Source organism: Ursus americanus, chromosome 25, assembly GCF_024610735.1.
Source record: "Ursus americanus isolate L20-20 chromosome 25, mUrsAme1.1.p, whole genome shotgun sequence".
Lineage (NCBI taxonomy): Eukaryota > Metazoa > Chordata > Mammalia > Carnivora > Ursidae > Ursus > Ursus americanus.
Genome location: NC_142151.1, coordinates 35,949,377 through 35,968,349, shown reverse-complemented (window position 1 = coordinate 35,968,349; position 18,973 = coordinate 35,949,377). Strand labels below are relative to the sequence as shown.

The 18,973-nt window shown below is 40.8% G+C and overlaps 1 protein-coding gene across 2 annotated transcripts in view; it reads left to right on the top strand.

Moving 5' to 3' along the window:
- Positions 1 to 1,529: 1,529 nt before the first annotated feature.
- ADAMTS20 (ADAM metallopeptidase with thrombospondin type 1 motif 20) overlaps positions 1,530 to 18,973 on the top strand; it is a 176,838-nt gene continuing 159,394 nt past the window's right edge. For both annotated transcript variants that reach the window (XM_087855784.1, XM_045801246.2), the window contains exons 1-3: positions 1,530 to 3,097; positions 3,654 to 4,015; positions 15,953 to 16,115. In XM_087855784.1, the coding sequence (XP_087711910.1) occupies positions 3,007 to 3,097; positions 3,654 to 4,015; positions 15,953 to 16,115 (616 nt within the window). In that variant the 5' untranslated portion in view covers positions 1,530 to 3,006. The remainder of the gene's footprint in view (positions 3,098 to 3,653; positions 4,016 to 15,952; positions 16,116 to 18,973) is intronic.

Sequence of the window (18,973 nt, the reverse complement as noted above, 5' to 3'; positions counted from 1 at the left end):
ATGAACATGTGTTGAGCACATTTTGTCCAATATTATGCCAAGTGTGTTACCTGTATTATCTCTTAATCACCTTAACAATTGCATGAGATTACTATTATTACCTCCATTTTACAATTGGCTTATAGAGTTTAGGTAAATTGTTGAACTTTACACAGCTGGTTGTGGTAGAATTCAGTTATAAAAACAAGATCTAGCTTGCGTATAGTGAGCATATTCCTGCTTTGTAAGATTGAAAATATTTTCTCTACACTGTGCCAACCTCACAGCGTAGCTTATACTTACAATGATAATTGTCACAATTACAAATCAAACAAAATTACATTTAATATGACTATGGCTTTCATTTTCTGAGTTGTTGCTGGTTACAACTGCACTACATGAGATTTGAGATGGTATGAAGAGTATAATTTTCTTACAAAAAGTATGGAATTTGAAACCAAAGAGATTTGAGTCTAACTTGATATGGTGATCTGGGTAAATTACTTAATTTCTGAGTTCTGTGGGGGCAATGTGTAAATTAAATGAGGCAATCTTTCTAAAGTCCCTTGTATGGTACCTATATGTCAAAGAAATTCTGTAAGTGGTAGCTATAATTATCAATGTGAGGAAATTGCTTGATTGATATGGCATAGATTAGCTTACTCATGGCATTTTCATTGGCAGAGAAGGAGAAAGGAAGAGAGTTACTATGAATATCATAACAGTTAAGCCTAATATAATGAAAAGGCACTGAAGCCAGAAAGGATTTGTGGAAACCCAGCTCAGTTACTTAGATACTGTATGAAAATGTAACATTTATCCTCTCTAAAATGAGGGAAATAATGCTCTTGACTGAACATGGTAAAGATTATATTACCATAGAATACGCTTCTCATACAGCTTCTCATTTCTTTAATAAAAGGTAAAACAGTCCTATTTTTAAAATAGAATTTCAAAAAAATTAGACCAGGCTGAAAATCAAATATTCCTTTGTGAAAACTACTTTGAGTGACAAACATTCAGTAATGGAAATGAAGTATTTATTTCGCCTTCATTAAATAGATAGCCAATTACATTGGTGCAGTTCTATTTTCTGTTATTTGTATGAGGGAAGGCATGGCTCCCGATGTAAAGATACATTTAGAGTTGCAATGTAATTAAAATGACTCTAAATTACAATGTACTGAAGGTAACCACTAAATAGACAGGTGTGGGTAAAGTCTGTTTTTGTTTTGTTTAGAGTAACAGTATGGTTAACTTAGGGGAAAAAATTAGATGTCTGTAATTCTGTGATAGATGAAATGACATTTGTGAGGAAGGGGTACAAAAGAAAGGGACTGATTGCGGAAGAATTACCATCACCGAGCTGGATAATTTCATTGGTAAAAGTAAAATTAAACTCTCCTTTCTCAAATAAGATTTGTTCACATCCGTGGTAAACAACAGATGGACCAAGTGTCCGATATAAAAGTAAGGAGGCATGCCGTGAGAGGTCAATTCAAAGCGAACAGAATTTTTTTTTTTTTTTTTGAGAGTTCAGAGGAGGAAGGGCAGCCAGGAACTAAATTGAGAGTCTATTCCTTTGTGTTTGTGAAGATTTACCCTTATATTCCTTTACTTTTTCTTTCACATTCTTTCTCCCCTTTGGTTGGATTTCAAGACAATTGGACCCCTTCCTCCTCCTCTTTTTTCCCCCCATACAGGTGACAGAGAGAAGCAATATGGAACTTGCAAATCAAACAGGTGGATTTGAGAAATGAGAAAGTAGTTCTGAAATGACAGTTGCTTTCTGCTGCTAGTGAGGTTTATAGAATTTAACAGACCTCAGGTGACACAATGGGATCCAGCGCTACAGTAAGTGTTGAGGATGATGAAGATAATTGTGGATACGTGGGGTCATTTGGATATCATAAAGAGAGGACATATTAATACTGTGAAACTACCAGCACAGTCTCATAAAATGACATGCAGGCACAAGTTTTGTGGGGCTTGACATTTCTATTATTTGGGGGTCCTTTATACAAAATTAAGTACAAAGATGAATATTAAAAGAGAAAAAATCACAAGTACTGGAACTGTGGAGACTGAGATCCTTTTCATCTTGAATTTCTTTAGACAACTGCCAGAAATTCACCCCCAGAATTGCTTGCTGACTGCAACCGCACATTCCCCTCTGCACCTACAAGGCTCTTAAACTCCCATCAACTCCTAGAACACGGAGGGGCCCTCGTCAATGAGACTTGATCGTTAAGCTTCATTGGATTCATCCCTTGCCTACAGGAACTTCCCGCTGTAGCTTATTTTATCTTGCTTGAGAAGTCTAAAATTACCGTGAAACAGAAATAACAGAAACTTTCCAACTGATGCTTTTCATTTCATTGTAAGAGCGAAAACCTCACACACCTATCACCTATCTGAACCGCGACCTCACGCAGCTTGATCAGTTTTGGGTTTTACAGGTACCGGGATGATGTCCAGCTGGCCCTCGGACTAGACACACCACGTTGCTCTCCCAATGCTGGAGCCCGCGGGGACCGCACTCCTCGTGCGGCTGGGAGTTGGGGGCGGGCTGCACGCGGGAGGGCGAGCCCGGGCCGCGCCTCCTGCTGATTGGCCGGGCCCGGCCCCTAGAGGCGGGCTCTCCCCCGCGTTCGCCCGGCCCGGGGTGGCTATATTGGCACCGTTCCTGCTAGGTTGAGTTGCTTCCTCGCGTTGGTCTGGATTTAGGGAGAAGGTGTCTGAGGGCAGTGCGAGCGCAGGAAGCGGAGCGAGGCTGCCGAGAGCAAGCCGGGAGCTGTGGGGCTGCAGTGCGATGAAGCAGCGGCTCAGGGAGCGGAGGCTGGCGGTGTGGCGAGACGGTCCGGCCCGGGGCCGGGATTGCTGCTCCGGAGGCTGCTGAGGCGCCGCGGCGGCCGGCGCAGAGCACGGCGGGCGAGAAGGAGGAGAGGCTGCGGAGCGCGGGGAAGCCGGACTGGGCGGCCGGCGGCTCGGGTTGGCCTCCCCGGTTGGGATCCCCCGGGTGGAACCATGCGGGTGGCCAAGTGGCTGACGGGGCTGCTCTACCAGCTCTCGCTCTTCATCACCAGGTCTTGGGAAATTCATTTCCACCCCAGGCAAGGTAAGGTCACTGTGGGACGCCTCCAGCAGCGAGGTGGGGGCGAGGGGCCCGAGTGGGACTGGCGGACGGAGTGGGGTGGGTGAGTCAGCCCGGCTGTGAGGACCCTGGTCCTGTAGAGGCTCGCGGGACTCAGGGATCAGCCAGCCCCAAGCATCCTGAGAGGTTGCGGCTGCGCCGGGTTTCGAGGAATCGCGCGCGCCGGGACCGGTCTCGCTCCCGGGACCACGCGGTGGGGGCGCGTGGGGGCAGAGAGGCGCGTGCGCCAGGACGGCACCAGTTGGCGGCTGGGAAGCAAAGAGGGATGGGAGAAGTAGGTGGGTTGTTCGGGGCTGCGAGTGTCAGGGTCTTGGCTTGGGAAGGTTGGAGCAACTCGGGGGTGTGGGAAAGCAGAGCACGTGTGTGTGTATGTGTGTGTGCGCGCTCTCGCCAGCTCGTGTGCATTTGTCGTGCCTCCGGGTGGATTGGGACCTGGGGCGTTTGGTTGAAGTTTGGGGTCGTGGTGTTGGAAACGCGTGGCCGGGGAGGGGGCTCAGTGGCCATATTTCTGTGGTTGTAGAAGCCCTGGTAAGGACGCTGGTCTCCTACGAAGTGGTGACCCCCGCGCGGGTCAATGAGTTTGGCGAAGTGTTCCCTCAGAGCCACCACTTCAGCCGGAGGAAGCGCAGCTCGGAGGCGCTGGAGCCCACGCCACTCAGGACCCACTACCGAATCAGCGCCTACGGGCAGCTCTTCCAGCTGAACCTGAGCGCGGACGCGGCCTTCCTGGCCGCTGGCTACACCGAGGTGCACCTGGGAGCCCCCGCGCGCGGGGCGGAGGAGCGCAGCGTGGTGCCTCCAGATCTCCGCCACTGCTTCTATCGAGGCCAGGTCAATGCTCGGGAGGATCACACAGCGGTCTTCAGCCTCTGTGGAGGACTGGTAAGTGCCCTCAGGCCCCTCGAGCGTTTTTCTTGGGATCCAGTTAAGGGCTGTGTTAATGGAGTTGGTTAGTTGGGTTTTTCCAAGTTGATGGTTGGTGACCCCAGAGGTCAGAGGGGGTTATCAAGGGGGATTAACACGCGGATTAACCCAAGCCTGAGGCCACTCTTTCTTGCAATGGGGTGGGGTGGGGGTTGGAGGATCCCTAGTCTCTATCTGCTGCAAAACTGACCCCTCTGTGCAAAGCTAAGGAGGCTCCTGAAAATGTCAGATCCTGAGCGAGTGAGTCAAGGAGTGTATGGGGCCTGTTCCACACGTGAAATGTCTCTTCCAACAGGAGGGCAGTTGACTTCACCGGCACACCAACTCCTGACCACTTAAGCAGACTCCCCTGAATTAAATCTGATCCTTGAATTTAGAAGGAAATGGATATAGGTAAAATGGAAATCTCAAAAGGAAAAGTTTCTTGATAGTATGGGGATGGCCATAGAGGCTGAATCCGCTTGTGTTCAAAATGCACTACATTTGACAGTATCTGCAAAGACCTAGTGCCAGCACGTGAGAAATGATCATTAGAGTGACAGGAGAAAAAAATGGGGATTTTGTGTAGAGGGGGAAAAAAACCTTATTGTGGAGAGAGGAAATGAAATAAAATAGTGGGTTCTTTGTGTTTTGTTCCTTTCCCTTGAAGGCAGAGGTTCTAACCCTCCCCCCCTTTAACCATAAACTTCTTCAGTCTGGGAAAACTTAGGATGTCTTCTCAACATACTTTAAATGTGTAAAATGTTAATTGGCTTCCTTTTAAGTACTAACAGTAATCAAAATGTTACAGATACTACAACTTACAGTTTCACAATACACTTCATTAATGCACTAAGTGATCATTGGGGAGGGGTCTATTTACTGTGGTAGTGGTAATGAGTATAAACTATCTGGACAGCTACATCAACTCTGGTACAAAGGTAACTTGTTGATAACAAAGTCATAATGTCTGTGATTTTTACCTACAATAGTGAAGGAAATGTTAAATATCAGAAGTTGGTGAAAATAGGTCTAACACTTTGCCATCCAAGTTTATGAAACCACAGGTTTTAATAGTTTTGTTAAAATACTTAACTCCTGTTTAAAGACCTGTTCAAGAAAGAAACAACTGGAATTTGGCTACTGGATTCTAGCATTCAAATGCAATGCTTCCTCTCAGGTTAATTGTAGGATATCTTCCTGGGTGTGAGTTTTGGTCACTAGTAAATTTGGAAGGTCTCCTTGCTCTTTTTTTCATGCTGCTTTGAGCTATAGTTACATGGAACGCCTTGGACAATTTCCTTCCTTTCTCCTGTGTTAAATGTAGAAAGTTTGCAACACCAGAATGGCAGAAACACTAATATTTACACAGCCACCTATATATATATCGAAAGAAAGGAAAATATTCTTTTCTAGAACCTTTCAGAATGGTTAGCTCATCTGAAAAATTCTAGATTTATTATCACAATTTGTCATGGTTAATGTTTCCTTGATTTAGTATTTCACGGCATGGAAAAACATTCCAGATGGGAAGCATTATTATCTGCTCATTTTGATTCATAATGCTGGTGTAGTTCAAATTTTTATTCAGTATCCCCTTTTTGAAATCAAACAGTTGGAAATGTTTTTAGGTCTTGAGTTCATCCTTACCCATTACTGTGCCAATTTGGATATAGTTGTCTAAGTTATACATTATTAATCTGACTCATGTATGCACTTTGTTTTTGGAAGATTTATTGCCCTTAGACTAACATTTTAAAAACTTATTTTATACCTATGTGTTTTAATTTCTTTGTAAGGCTTCATTGAGGACATCGGTCATGGTAGAGATAGAAAATGTCCAGTAATACAGCAAATACCAGTATCTAAGTATCTTTTAGTAGTGTGATCATGACCAGTCAGAACTCTAAATTACTAACGAGATTAGTGACATTTCTTTGACTTTCTCACTTTTGATATTTCCACCAGAACTGATATTAACTATATATTTATGACTGTGTATCTTCTTTCTACTGAATCAGTCATTAAGTTCCTTTAGAATAATGGTGTCCTCAAATAGCTGAACATCTGGTGGGTTCTACAGTCCAGTTGTCATTATATGCAATTTTTCTTAGTCTCAGATTATTCTTTAGATTTGGATAAAATTGTTGTACTGACAACTTAGACCAGCTGGATTGTTTGTAGATCAACCTTGATACAATGCCTGTGCAGTTACTGCTAATCTTCTGGCCCTGCTCCTTCTTGCTTCCAGACTGATGTTTGACTTTGTATATGTGACTGTGATCTAGCTTTGACCTCTACCAGTCCATTGCACATTAAGATTGAAGTTTATAGAAGGATTGTTAGAGCCACACTAAAATTTAGAGTAGATCATTTTTCCTAGTTTTTCTGCTCTAAGTTTGCTTTTAATTATAAATGAATGTTGTACTTACTTTTCCTGAAAAAATTGAAATGAGCATGTGATTTTTTTTTTCTGTTAATATGTATTGTCCCCTACATTTCTAGATTCAAGCATACATTGACTACTGATGAAAACTGGTCCCATAGCAGGCCATAGTGTTTGTTCTGAGGTCCTTGTTTAGGAGGAAGGTGGAGAGATGATCCTTCAATTTCTCTAGCTGAACTCTAGGCCTGAGAACTCGTGGCCTCCTTCGCTCAGCTGAGGCTCCTGGACATCCCTCCTGGGCTCTCACTGGTGCTGCCTCTTCCTGTGAGGTCTGGCTGCAGCACTTACCTGATCTGTCTGGCTGCTGTACTCTGCAGCCATTATCAGGCACTTTGCTTCTGTTGCTGTTCCTTCACCATGCAAGGTGGCTTAGTGATGCTGTTGGGAACCTTCCAGAACCCTCTAAGGATCTGAAACCCTCCATGGCATTTGAAAGTCAAGGGGAACTTAGTTATTCTCTTTACCAAATTCTGCCATGCCTCTAACTTTGGGGAGGGGTGTACGTGGGGGGGGGGGAATCCCTTTCAGAGTGGTCCCTTCCCTGAATCCCACTTAGCATGCTGAAGCATTTCTCTTGGCATTTCCCTTAAACTAACATGTCTTCTGTCTCTAGGATCTTTTTTTTTTTTTTTTAAAGATTTTATTTATTTATTCGACAGAGATAGAGACAGCCAGCGAGAGAGGGAACACAAGCAGGGGGAGTGGGAGAGGAAGAAGCAGGCTAATAGCGGAGGAGCCTGATGTGGGGCTCGATCCCATAATGCCGGGATCACGCCCTGAGCCGAAGGCAAACGCTTAACTGCTGTGCCACCCCGGCGCCCCTTCTGTCTCTAGGATCTTAACCCTCACTGGAGAAGTTGGCACATGTACATCTTGTCATCTGTTTATGTCTCCTGTCCCTCTTTTCTTCCGGGAATCCACGAAGTTCTCCTTTCACATCTTACTTAGTTGATCAGTTCTCCTTCCATCTTCCATTTCAGGTAGCATCTACCCTTTCTGGTGGCTACTGAGGAATGTCTATTTTAGAGGAAGGGAATGAAAACCAAAATGTTTCCAAAATATCTATGTGCAACCACTTAAAAAAATCGATATTCCATTTAGTGGAATGCTAGTGTTGCTTTAACCCTAAACATACACACTTTCATTTCTATATAGTTATTTTTTTTCCCCATTCTTAGAAGTCTTGGTATTTACATATTTCACTAAATCACTGAACCGTGACTAGTACTTCTAAGTGTTTTGGGCCCAAGAAAGAGAAGGGGCTAAGAGTCTGCCAGAAGTCTTGTTTCATGTTTGTATAACTTCTGCTTTTGTTTAATTTCTCCTAAGTGTAACATTCAAACATGTCTAAACAGATTTATTCATTTGTAAAATTTACAGTAGATATGAAAATGGAACTGAATCCTAAAATTACCTGTACGTCACGGCTAATCAAACTTTTTTAGTCCATTGATAAACTGTCAGAGTGTATAGTTATCAGGGCTTAATACCTCTATATTCAACTTTAAGCTTTGTGTTCATGGTCCTATGCTCTATCTTCTCATAATGTTAGCACTGTTGCTGAAGTAGAGGTCAGTATCTTAATGAGCTGAATTTTGGGTGTATATTTGTCAGGATGGCATGTATAAATTATACACAGGCTTTTCCCAACAACCACTGTGCCTACTAGCCCTCTTCTCATATTACCCAGTGGGTTCCCTTCTACCAAAGGCCCTCAGGGACTAACCCGACTGCCTAGACTGTTAACTTCACTATTTCTTGGTGGGATTTGAAGCAATGCAGTCTTTTTGGTTGAAAGAAACCGTTTCCAGATGTCATAAAACCAGACATTGCATCTGGCTTATACAGTGTTCTCAAGCAGTAACTTGCAGTGGCGCTGTGTACTTCTTTGAAGTTTCTCATAACCATTCTGCAGCATGTCAGGCACTAATGCTCTGATAATTGAGTTGCTTTAGTGACTTCTTGTTCAGTTTCCATACGGTTATTTCCTATCTGTGTCTTTACTGGCTTTTGTCTATTCTAGGAAAGTTTTCTAAACTTCCTATTTGCCCACAACTAACACAGCCCCAGATCATTACATGTGCCATTCTGCATTCATAATCTTTTGTAGGAAAAATTCATAAGGACCTCTTAGTTATTCACATACTCCAAGTACTCCAATATGAAGGAGAATTTCTTATGCTTCTTAAAATTCTAGTCTTATTCTGAGCCCTCCAAGAAGCAGATGACAAGATGGGATTGTGTGTGCAAGCATTTTATTTAGAAGTGCTTCTGTCAGAGAAAACAGAGCGGTGAAATTTGAAACCGGGAGAACGAGAATGTTGGGGAGAGGCATCCAAGGCTGCTGGGGAGCCTAAGCAAGGTTCAGTGAAGCTTGCCCCAAGCCAAATTGGGCTGGGAGAAGAGTCTCCTGCCGAAGGAGGAGTACACCCTTAGTATTGTCATACTCCGTTACTAAATGGGAGTAGCACTTGAGAGCGAGATGGCTGGGCTGCAAACAATGATGGATTTCAAACCCCAATAGCTGGGGCCCTTGGCCAATTATGCTTAGCATTCTCAAGGCCACCATATACTGACACCAGGCACACAAACATTTGAGGTCTGTTTGATGCTGTTGAGAGGAATATGGAAAATGCTGTGTGAACTTTGAGGAAGGAGTGCGGGCATTGAGACCTGTGCTGGAAATAGGACTTTTTTGTTTTGTTAAGATTTTATTTGAGCATAAGCAGGGGGAACAGCAGAGGGAGAAGGAGAAGGGAGAAGCAGGCTGATCAGGAAGCCTGATGTGGGGCTCGATCCCAGGATCCTGGGATCATGACCCGAGCCAAACGCAGACACTTAACCATCTGAGCCACCCAGGCGCCCCTGGAAATAGGACTCTTAACTGGACTTTCAGGGATGATTCCATGTGGATATGGAAAGTCAAAGGTTGCTTATGGCCCTGTGCAGCTGGAAAAGGGGGTGGGTTGGGAGGGGAGGATAAGGCAGAACTCATATTAAGGCCTGGACTCACCGTGAAAGAGTGAGGCTTGAGCTGGGATGGTGGGTTGGTTTCATGTGCTACGAGGGGCGTCCCCTAACGCATTACTGTGAAGGGTATGGGGGAGGCAGAGAGTCACTGAAAGGACCACCCTTTACTATACCATGGGTGGGGAAGAAGAGCTCCTTGAAATAAAGTGGTTGCAGCAGCAAAGGGGAAGAGTGGGTACCTATGGAAGATATGCTACTATAGACCGGAGGTTCTAAACTGGGGGCAGTTTTGTCCCTCGGGATTCTTGGTGCTATTTGGAGACCATTTTGGCAGTTACAATTGGGGGTGAGTATAGTGGATGCTCTTAACTTCTACTGGCTAGAGGACAGGGATGTTGCTAATACTCCCCCCGATACATAAAACAACCTCCTACACAAATACCTCAAAATGTTGGTGCTGGAGTTGAACAGCCTTGTAGAAGACACATTAGAATTTTGGACCCTAAAAGGAGATCAAAATGATTTTTGACTTAAATGACTGCATGATCCTGTGACCATTAACCAAGAAAGATAATGACAGAACATTCTAGAAACATGTGTTTGGTTCCAGAATAGGTTTATATATTATTCATAATACTTTGAGTTTATATTTACTTTGTCTAGAATGTCCTTTCTTTTAAACTCTTCATCCTTCAGCTCAATTTTAAAGCCTTTTCTTTTCCCTGGTCCTCTCTAGACAGAGCTGACTGGGCCTGCCTTTGTTTCACTCCTGGACAACTCCTTATACACCATATATTGAATTGTGGTTGTTCACACTTCTACCTTATTTATAGATTTTAAGTGTGGGGATGATTGTAACACCCAATACAGAACATAGAAATGCTTGATGAATGAGCTAAAGCAGCTTTTAATGTGCTAAGTAATTAGGTTAGTTCTTTACATCAGTCATGCAATGCAAGGAAATTATTTTAGCAATTTTAGTTGAAATACTTGGACATACTTTAAAAGAACTGTGCATCAGTTAAATCTTAAATATCTAAGTGGTGTCATTCATATGGGGGTATATTGCACCTTGTTATCCGAGGTTTTATTGTTTTGCTCATACTTCCTGTTTTCTATAAAACCTACTTAAGCTGTTCGATTCATACTACTATTCAGGGGAAGATTATTTTTCAACAAATACTCAGAAAGCATTTATTATATACTAGTCACTGTTAGATACTGGTGGTAAGGTAATGTCTTTATAAGAGCATTCAAATATTCATGAACTGTGAATGCTTTATTACCACAGTAATAGCATGAAGGCATACTGGCTCTTGACTACCTTAGTCCAAAAGTGACACTACTTCTATTCATGTTCTGATGCCTGGCTCTACCCAGATGCAAAGGGCTGGAAAAGGGAGGGGCAAGTCATAGGACCAGGAGGAAGAGAGAATAGGTACTGTCGATGACCACCAGTCTTTACCACAGGCTACCCTTTTATTCACCAAATGTCCATTTGTTCTCTTCCTACACATCATAGTAATCTTATGGACAAGGAGACAACCTCACAGAGGCACTGTCTTTATCCCCAACCCTATAGTCAGCATGACTGCAACCCTAATTTTAAACTTCCTATAGAAAGAAGAGGCACCTATTAGTAACTGATTTATAGCAGTCTTGAACTTCTGTGGAGCGGCTGTGGAGACCTACTGCTTTGGCAAGAGAGTTCCTTAATTCCCTTCCTTTACTCTTTCTGGGAAGTCCAGTCCCCAAGACCCGTTTCTGCTCTCTGGGTGGGTCTTGCCCGTCCTCCTCCATGGCCACATCTAAGCTTCTGGGAGGATGCTGTCAGGTGGTGGGGGTGGGGACAGCCTTCAGGAATGCTGAGGTAATTGAGGGTCTATGGATTATGTTACAACTAAAGCAGTCAAGGCTTCTTTAGTCTAGGCCCATGGTTTCTTTGACAACTTAATACCTCAAAAACTTAGTTGACTTCTTATGGCAGATCGAGTTTTGGTAATTGCTTCAAGTTTTCTGCAACAGTTGCCAAAGTCTAAAAGGCATTTATGGTAAATCTGAATGCAAAGAATATCTCCTGCTGAAAAGCAAAATATTGGATTCTCACCTCACTGAGCTCAATGGAAGTCCATCTGTACTAAAGAAGAACAAAGCCACAGTATATGGTAAACTTTAGGGAAAAATATAATGGGAGACATGAAAAAAGAATATTTGCCTAAATTGAAGAGTACATATGTTAATTGTAAATCATAAGAAACTAGAAGAAAACATGCTATAAGTATGACATGGTCTGGCAGGTGTATGGCATGTGTCCTTCTAGATGTTACATATTTTCAAGTAACTTATAACATTTCAACAATCATGAATATATTTCCATTATACACCTACAAAGCAGTTCTGAATGATTTCTTACAAGTTCTTAATTGTTACAGTGATTTTAGGTTTTAGGTCTCCGGATACTTCAGTAAGAAGTTGGGAGAGACTGTCCTGAAAACCACTCCCTAAATCCCCAAGAACACTGACCATTCTCTCCACTTTTAGTGAGTTCCTATAACTTCAAAAACACCTCTATGCCTACAAGAAAGAAATATTACAAAATTTATTCCTTGTTATTGATGTTGCTGGGACACTACTTGCATCAGACTCCCTTGCCTACCTAAGGCTTAGGTGGGTGAGTTCAGAGTCCTTTTCTTGGTCCTTATAAGCAAGGATTGGTGAGAGTGATCTCTTTTCGGGGGGAAGTATAGGCAGTGCATTTTCTCTTTATTGCCTCCTCTCACTTTTATGCTGGAGATCTGGAGTTCTCCCCTGGAAAGGGGAATAAGGAATGCTGCTAGAGGAAAGCCTCCTCTTCTTGAAAACCTTAGAATTTTCTACGTCAGCCTCATGGAACCAACTAGGTTTTCTTCATATTGTTGATTCATTCAGTGCGTGCTTATGATAACACTATTTCCTAGGCTTGATCAGTGATGTTATAATGAACTGTCTGGGAGAAAAACCTTATGCGTCGAATGGAGGATCCCGAAGTAAAAACGAATCAGAGTTCATCTTCGTGATCTTTCATTACATAACCGTTACAGTCTGCCAAGGGGGAAAAGGGTGGCTGTAACGTCTGTGTTTGAGTGGAGAATTTTTTCATCCCATTTCAAAATCATTGATGTTTTAACACCTTGTCTTAGGAAGTTAGGTAGATTTATTTCTATTTTGTTCTATAAGTCATGGAATTGAGAGTCCGATACGAAGTCACTTGCCCAAGTTTCTGTGAGTGCGAACACAGGACTCCTGTTCAGGCTCCTATTATAAATAGCATTAAACTGATTCTCATTATATGACTTATGAATAACTACCACCATGAAGACTGGAACACTTAATTACCCCTGAAATTAAAGCCTAGTTTTATTAATTGTTGAGAGCAATTTGTTACTAAAATTCTCAGTGGAGGCTCTAATTGCCTTAATCAGACATTATGTTCTGTAGTTGCCAATACTAATGTGATAACTGTAAACGATTTGCAAAAAGCGTCCAAATGGTTTATATATTCTACTTGTTTTTACTCTTTAATGAAATCTGAGTACATTATTGGTTGTGGCTACAGTACATGTGTTTGCCATGTATTTGGAAAAAAGTGTGTATAAATGCCACAATATGAAGTAACATTTTGGAAAAACAATTACATATGTAAAAATACTCTAAACATAAAAATTTTGACCTATGAGAATAAATTGGAACCAGTTGTATATATAATCACTTACTGCCTTTCAGTACAGCTTGGCAAATAGATCACTGCTCTAATAACTGGGAAACCCTTGCCCAAGTGAAACCTAGTTTTGCTGCTTTTAATAGTCCTCAAAAGAAAGTGTTTGGAATTTGATTGGCATTTCTCATGAATCAAATTGCAGTGGCCCTCTGCAGATAGGCAGGTTGCTAAAAATATGGCATGATCTAAATAGAATTCTATGAACCACCTGTTTTAAGTCTCCAATTTCTTACCAGGTTCCTTTCCAAGTTGGAAAAAAAAAATGCATCCTTAAGACCCTTTAGGCAAAGCTCTAATACTTGAACAGAAAGTCCTCTGCAGTGGGGTGAATTATAGAAAAAATGATGGAAGTAACATAAGTTCTTCATTGATAAATACAGAGGAGTCACTTTGAAGACAAATAATTCTTGAATTAAGTATTCTAAAACATAAGGTTCTTGTTGAAGAAAAGCCTTTGAGTTATAAAGGCTATATTCTTAGCAGACTACAGTGTTCTAGCACAATGTAAAAAGAGGTTCTGATAGACTCTGGATAGAGCTATTCTCACTGTCCATGTAGGAATTGAACTTTGACCTTTGTGCAGTCTTACTGGAACGTTATGATAGAACTACCTCATTGTCAGATCTTAATACAAAAAGGATAAAAATTTCCAAGGTAAGTCTTCAGTATAGCTTGGGAAAAATAGTTTTGTATTCAAAGTAGGTCTGCAGATGCATTTAGATATATAATAAGCCACCTCATGTCTCTTGGTATCTTTTACCAAGATACTATCACATTTCCCTTCTTCATGCTTTTTTAAAAAGGCGGAAAGCAATTTTTCCATCAGTTCATTTACTCAGGTTTCAAAAATAGTGTCTTTGTTACTTATAAGCATAATTGAAATTATTTTTTCTGGGAAGCCACAGGGAGGTGAATTTTTGTTATATATTGAAAATAAGTGATTTATAGTTATAGTTGGAAAACAGAAACTGGTAGAATTAGATATGCTAGAGCATAGGCCACTAGAAATAATTGGAGGTCTTTTGATACACTACATGGAATGTTTATTCTTTGTAACCACAGGATATCCCACTGTATGGCTGTACCATAGTTTATGTAAATAGATGTGGTCAGTGGTCTTTGAATTGGGTCTGTTTGCAGTTTTAACATTTCTGGAGTCATTTTGGTAAATCCTATTTTACCAGAAAATTATCTCTGTCAAATTCTCCCTCACTGTATTTTTTTTGCTTTCCTCAGGCATTGGCATCTTGTAATCTTTCTCTTCCACCTGTCATACCATTGCTGTCACTATAAATCTGGTTCTGTTACCTCTCTTCAAGGTTCCAGCCTTTATCTTAGAACTGCTAGTACTTTTTTTTTTGACCACCATCTATAACACACAATGTTACTAAGTTAAACGTCATAACTTTATTGTCTTTTTTTTTTTTTTTGTAAAGTTGACCCTTAGTCAATGTTATACGCCAACATCTGGCATGTGGCAGGCATGAGAGGCATGCAGAGAAGAGTCTAGGCAAAAGCTCCACTCTTGTGGTGCTTATTTTTAGTGGATAGCATCAGACAAAAAAATGAGGTAGTGATAAGTGCTTTAAGAAAAATGAAACTGGGTGAAAGGGATAGATCTAGGAGGTAGGGTGACATTTTATATAGGGTGATGAATGTTGATCAGAAACCGGAAGTAAGTGCTAGAAGAGCTAGTGGGGGGAAGTGCTTGAGGCAGACATTTAAGTACAAAGGTCCTGAGGCATTTCCTTGTCCTATTGAGGAATATCAGAGGCACCAGAGGCTCTAGAATGAGCTAAGGTGGAAGTGGGAGAAGTCACAATTGTTGGTCACCTGTGTGTTTAGAGGGACAGTGTGGCAGGGCACATCAGAACATTGCAGACTATTGTAAGGACTTTGGATTTTACTGGATGATTTTAGTCATGTTTGTTTTGAGTGACATGATCTAGACCCTAGAAATTACTATGACTCCTCCATAGAATCTAGACTAGAGGATTGTTGGTTTATAGAGGAAACAGAAGGTGAGGTTAGATCATGGATGTGGTAGTAAAACTTGGCAGAAGTGGTTGGATTTCAGTTATGTCTTGAAGGTTGAGCCATCAGGATTTACAGATGAATTGAATATGGGATGTTAGTGTGGGCACAAGAGCCCATTCTTGATTTCTCTAAGAACTTTCAGCCTAAACCATTGGAATAATGCTCTTGCCGTTTACTGACATAGGACCATTGAAGAAAGGGCAGGTTTGGACTGAAAATAAGGTTTGTCTTTGGACATGTTTAGGGTGAGAATGCTACTAGTTATGTAAGTGGAGATGTTGAAAGGCAAGTTACATAATGGATTCTGGAATTCAGAAGGTAGGTCTTCGTGAAAACTCTTCAGTGGCTCTGCATTGCTTACCAATTCTAAATTGGTAGCATCACCTTTAAGATCTCTTATCTGACCCCAGACAACCTTAAGTCTTGTTTCCTCACTGCCTTATACAGACCAAGCCAAACAGGCTTTCTTATTACTAGAATGTTTGGTGTTGTTACCTATGCCATTGTTTATACCGGGAATGCCGGTCATCTCAACTCTGCCTATTAGAACACGTAAGAGCGTGAAGGGAACCACGGAAAGGAAATGTTCGGTGGATGACATTTAGTGAACGGACTTCTGGAAGTCCTGCTTTTGTGTGCTCTCTTTAACCTGTGGCACTGCATGCTTTCCCTTAGTGACCAAGTTAATTATTTTCTTTGTTTTCAGATGGGAACATTTAAAGCCCAGGACGGTGAATATTTCTTAGAACCTATAATGAAGGCAGATGGGAGCGAACATGAGGATGATCATAACAAACCACATCTCATATACAGACAGGAATTAAAGAGCAACTATTTTCTGCAATCTCACAAGCCTTGTGAAGTTTCAGGTAAACTACGAAGTAAAACTTTTTTGGTAGAATCATACTACTTAAATATTTCTGTAGGTGTTATAATTGACGTATCTTCCTTAAATATTGAAGTATGATATTTTAAACAAATTTTCTTGACCCATAAGGACCCATTAGAAATTAGTGTCTGTAGGCAATTTTGTGAACTAAATTTAGATCCAAAAAAGTATTCGGTATGAGATTTGTAGCAAATCACAAACTTTTTACTTCAATTGGTTAGTCACGCTAGTATGCTTTCTCTTAGGAGAATTTTAGATAATTGAACAAGTTACGTAACAATAACCTGTTGCTCAATTTTGTGCCCTTTCAATTTTATATATAAAAGAAACCCTTTTATAGTTGTCTCACTCTTGCGCAACATTGTTTTGAGGTTTATGTTGATGTGTGCAGAAGTTCATTCTTCATTGCTCTGCAGTACTGAGTACATTACAGTGCATCTATCCATTTTCCTATTAATCAACTTTGGGTTATTTGCAGTTTGTCCTTATAAACCATGCTGCGGTGAATTTTCTTGTCCCCATCTGCTGTTTGAGGTTCTCCCGAGTATACACATGGATAGTAGAGAATTCCACATTGTTTTGTAAACTCGTTTTCCACCAGCATGATGTATATTTTTGATTTTTCCTACAAAATTCAGACTAAAGATTTATAATGGATTAGAAGGTAGGAATCCTAGTTATCTATAAAGTATAAATCTGTTGCTAGTAAAATACTTGTGCATTGAAGTCCTAGTAAGAGTTGTGTCCATATATGTACATGAATCTTCATATCCTTGTCATTCTCTGAAGAATGGAGAAAGGCACCTGCAGTTATCATCAAAGTACAAAATCGAGACAAAGGAGTGGGATTAGAAAGGATTTATTTGAGATTGTAGGTGTCCATAAACTATAGTTCTAAACACTGCAATGCCATCTGTTTTGGGATATAATGATATGTAGGCCTTTGAAGGTTTTCTCTGGGAATGCACTTCTTAACCTTTGCTATTATAAGAGTGCCATTTTGGAGTGGTTCTCACTGTGTCTAAGGCCGTGTTTTAAATCTATTGACATAATAGATGCCTTTCTTATGCTTTTAATATGAGCATAAGGGTTTCATTTTTATGGCTTCAAAGAAAACACAAATGGGTACAGCTTCACAATAGAATTCTACAGAAGGCAGCTTATGCTTGTTCTGATCTACCATTCAGGAGCAGCTTGTTTAATGAATTGTTTAGCTTCTTAAGAAGAAAACCACCAAGTAGACACTCTGAATGCATAAATGTTTCACATAATGATATGCAGGGTTTTGCATTCACACTCAGTGTTCATTATCAGAAAGAGAATGGTACAAGAAAAGCCAGAGTCTTTTGTTTAAAAAATTTTTTATACTAAAGATTTATTATAAAACACAAAAAATAGAAAGCTATGGGATTTTGTTTTTTAATCACAATGTACTTTTCCACATTTAATTACTAAAACATTGAAGTCAGTATCCATTCTTTTCAATTCTTAAAGTCCCTCCATTTTTAAGTACAATTAACATATCTTTAATCACAAAGCAATCAATTAATGGCCTAAATAATTAGCTGCTAATCATCATTTTGTTAGTAAAAATGGAGAGTTGTGAATGTAATTAGTAATATGTTATCAAAGGCTTTTTCTTCCCCAATTCACACATTATTCAGAAATACTTGCAGGACCTTATATTCTATAGGTGAACATTCATGAGAACCTCTTCAAATAGGTTGGCTCAAAGATTTAGCATCTGAACCAAAAATATTAAGTGGAAAAGGAAAAGTCATTTTTTCCATATATCTGTTGATCGTCTTAATTCATTATGACCCTAAAATGTTACAATTCATAGCAGTTTCAGCCTTGATGAATTAGGTTGTTTTCAACATCTGATTTCACCATGTGCCTTGAGGCCATTCGAATTGTATTTGGTAGCCAAACCTAGCTATTATGGATACCAGGCTCCCAGGTAGACCTCAGACATAGTCTAAGAAAAATTGAGTAGAATTGGCAAAACAGAAAACTCACAAAATGAGTGAACACCCCCCCCACACTCACTACCATCATCTACCCTAAAAAAACAAAACAAAACAAAAACCCACAAAAAAACCCACTAAAACCTCAGAAAGGGAAGCTCTGAAACTTTTGGCAGGAATGAAAAATTTGGGTTTTAAGTGTGGTTATATAGCTTATCATACAAGGCGGAGCAGAACTGGTCTGTTTTCCAGTAAGCCCTGCTCCCTTTCTTCCACTGCTACTCTGTCCCTCTCATCTCCGTGTCATGGGGTTAGGAGCTTAAAACATTTGTTCTATTAAACAGGACTTGACATGAGTGAAAATGAAATGTCATTCAATGGGTTTTAGATGATGTTGGCCAGCTTTAAAGTTTCTGTGCTTTTCCTGTTTTTTTTTTTTCCCCAAATTTATTCTTTCTTAGTCTTTGAGTCCCTGATATGTGCAAAGGATTGTACTGGGTAAGACTTGAGTGATTCTCTTCATTCAGGTTCTCAAAGCCCAGTGGGTGTAAAAGAACACAAGAACAGAAATCACAAAACAACCAAGGCTGCCCTGTGTTAGGCGCAATATTGTATGCAGCTCAAGGGGCTGAGAACAACTGCTCTGGGTTTTTACCAAGGAGGTGATACTTAAACCACTTAATCTCCATCATGAAGGCTTTATAAGCATTTTCTAAGCAAAATAAAAAGGGTGGTCTTAGAGGGGGACTTGCATTAAAAAGGTACCCAGGATTTGTTTTGATCGAGTATGGTGAAGTGACAGACATGGAGATAACTGCCTTTGAAAGCATTTACTTACAATTTGCAAGCGAAGAGGACATGCCCCATGACA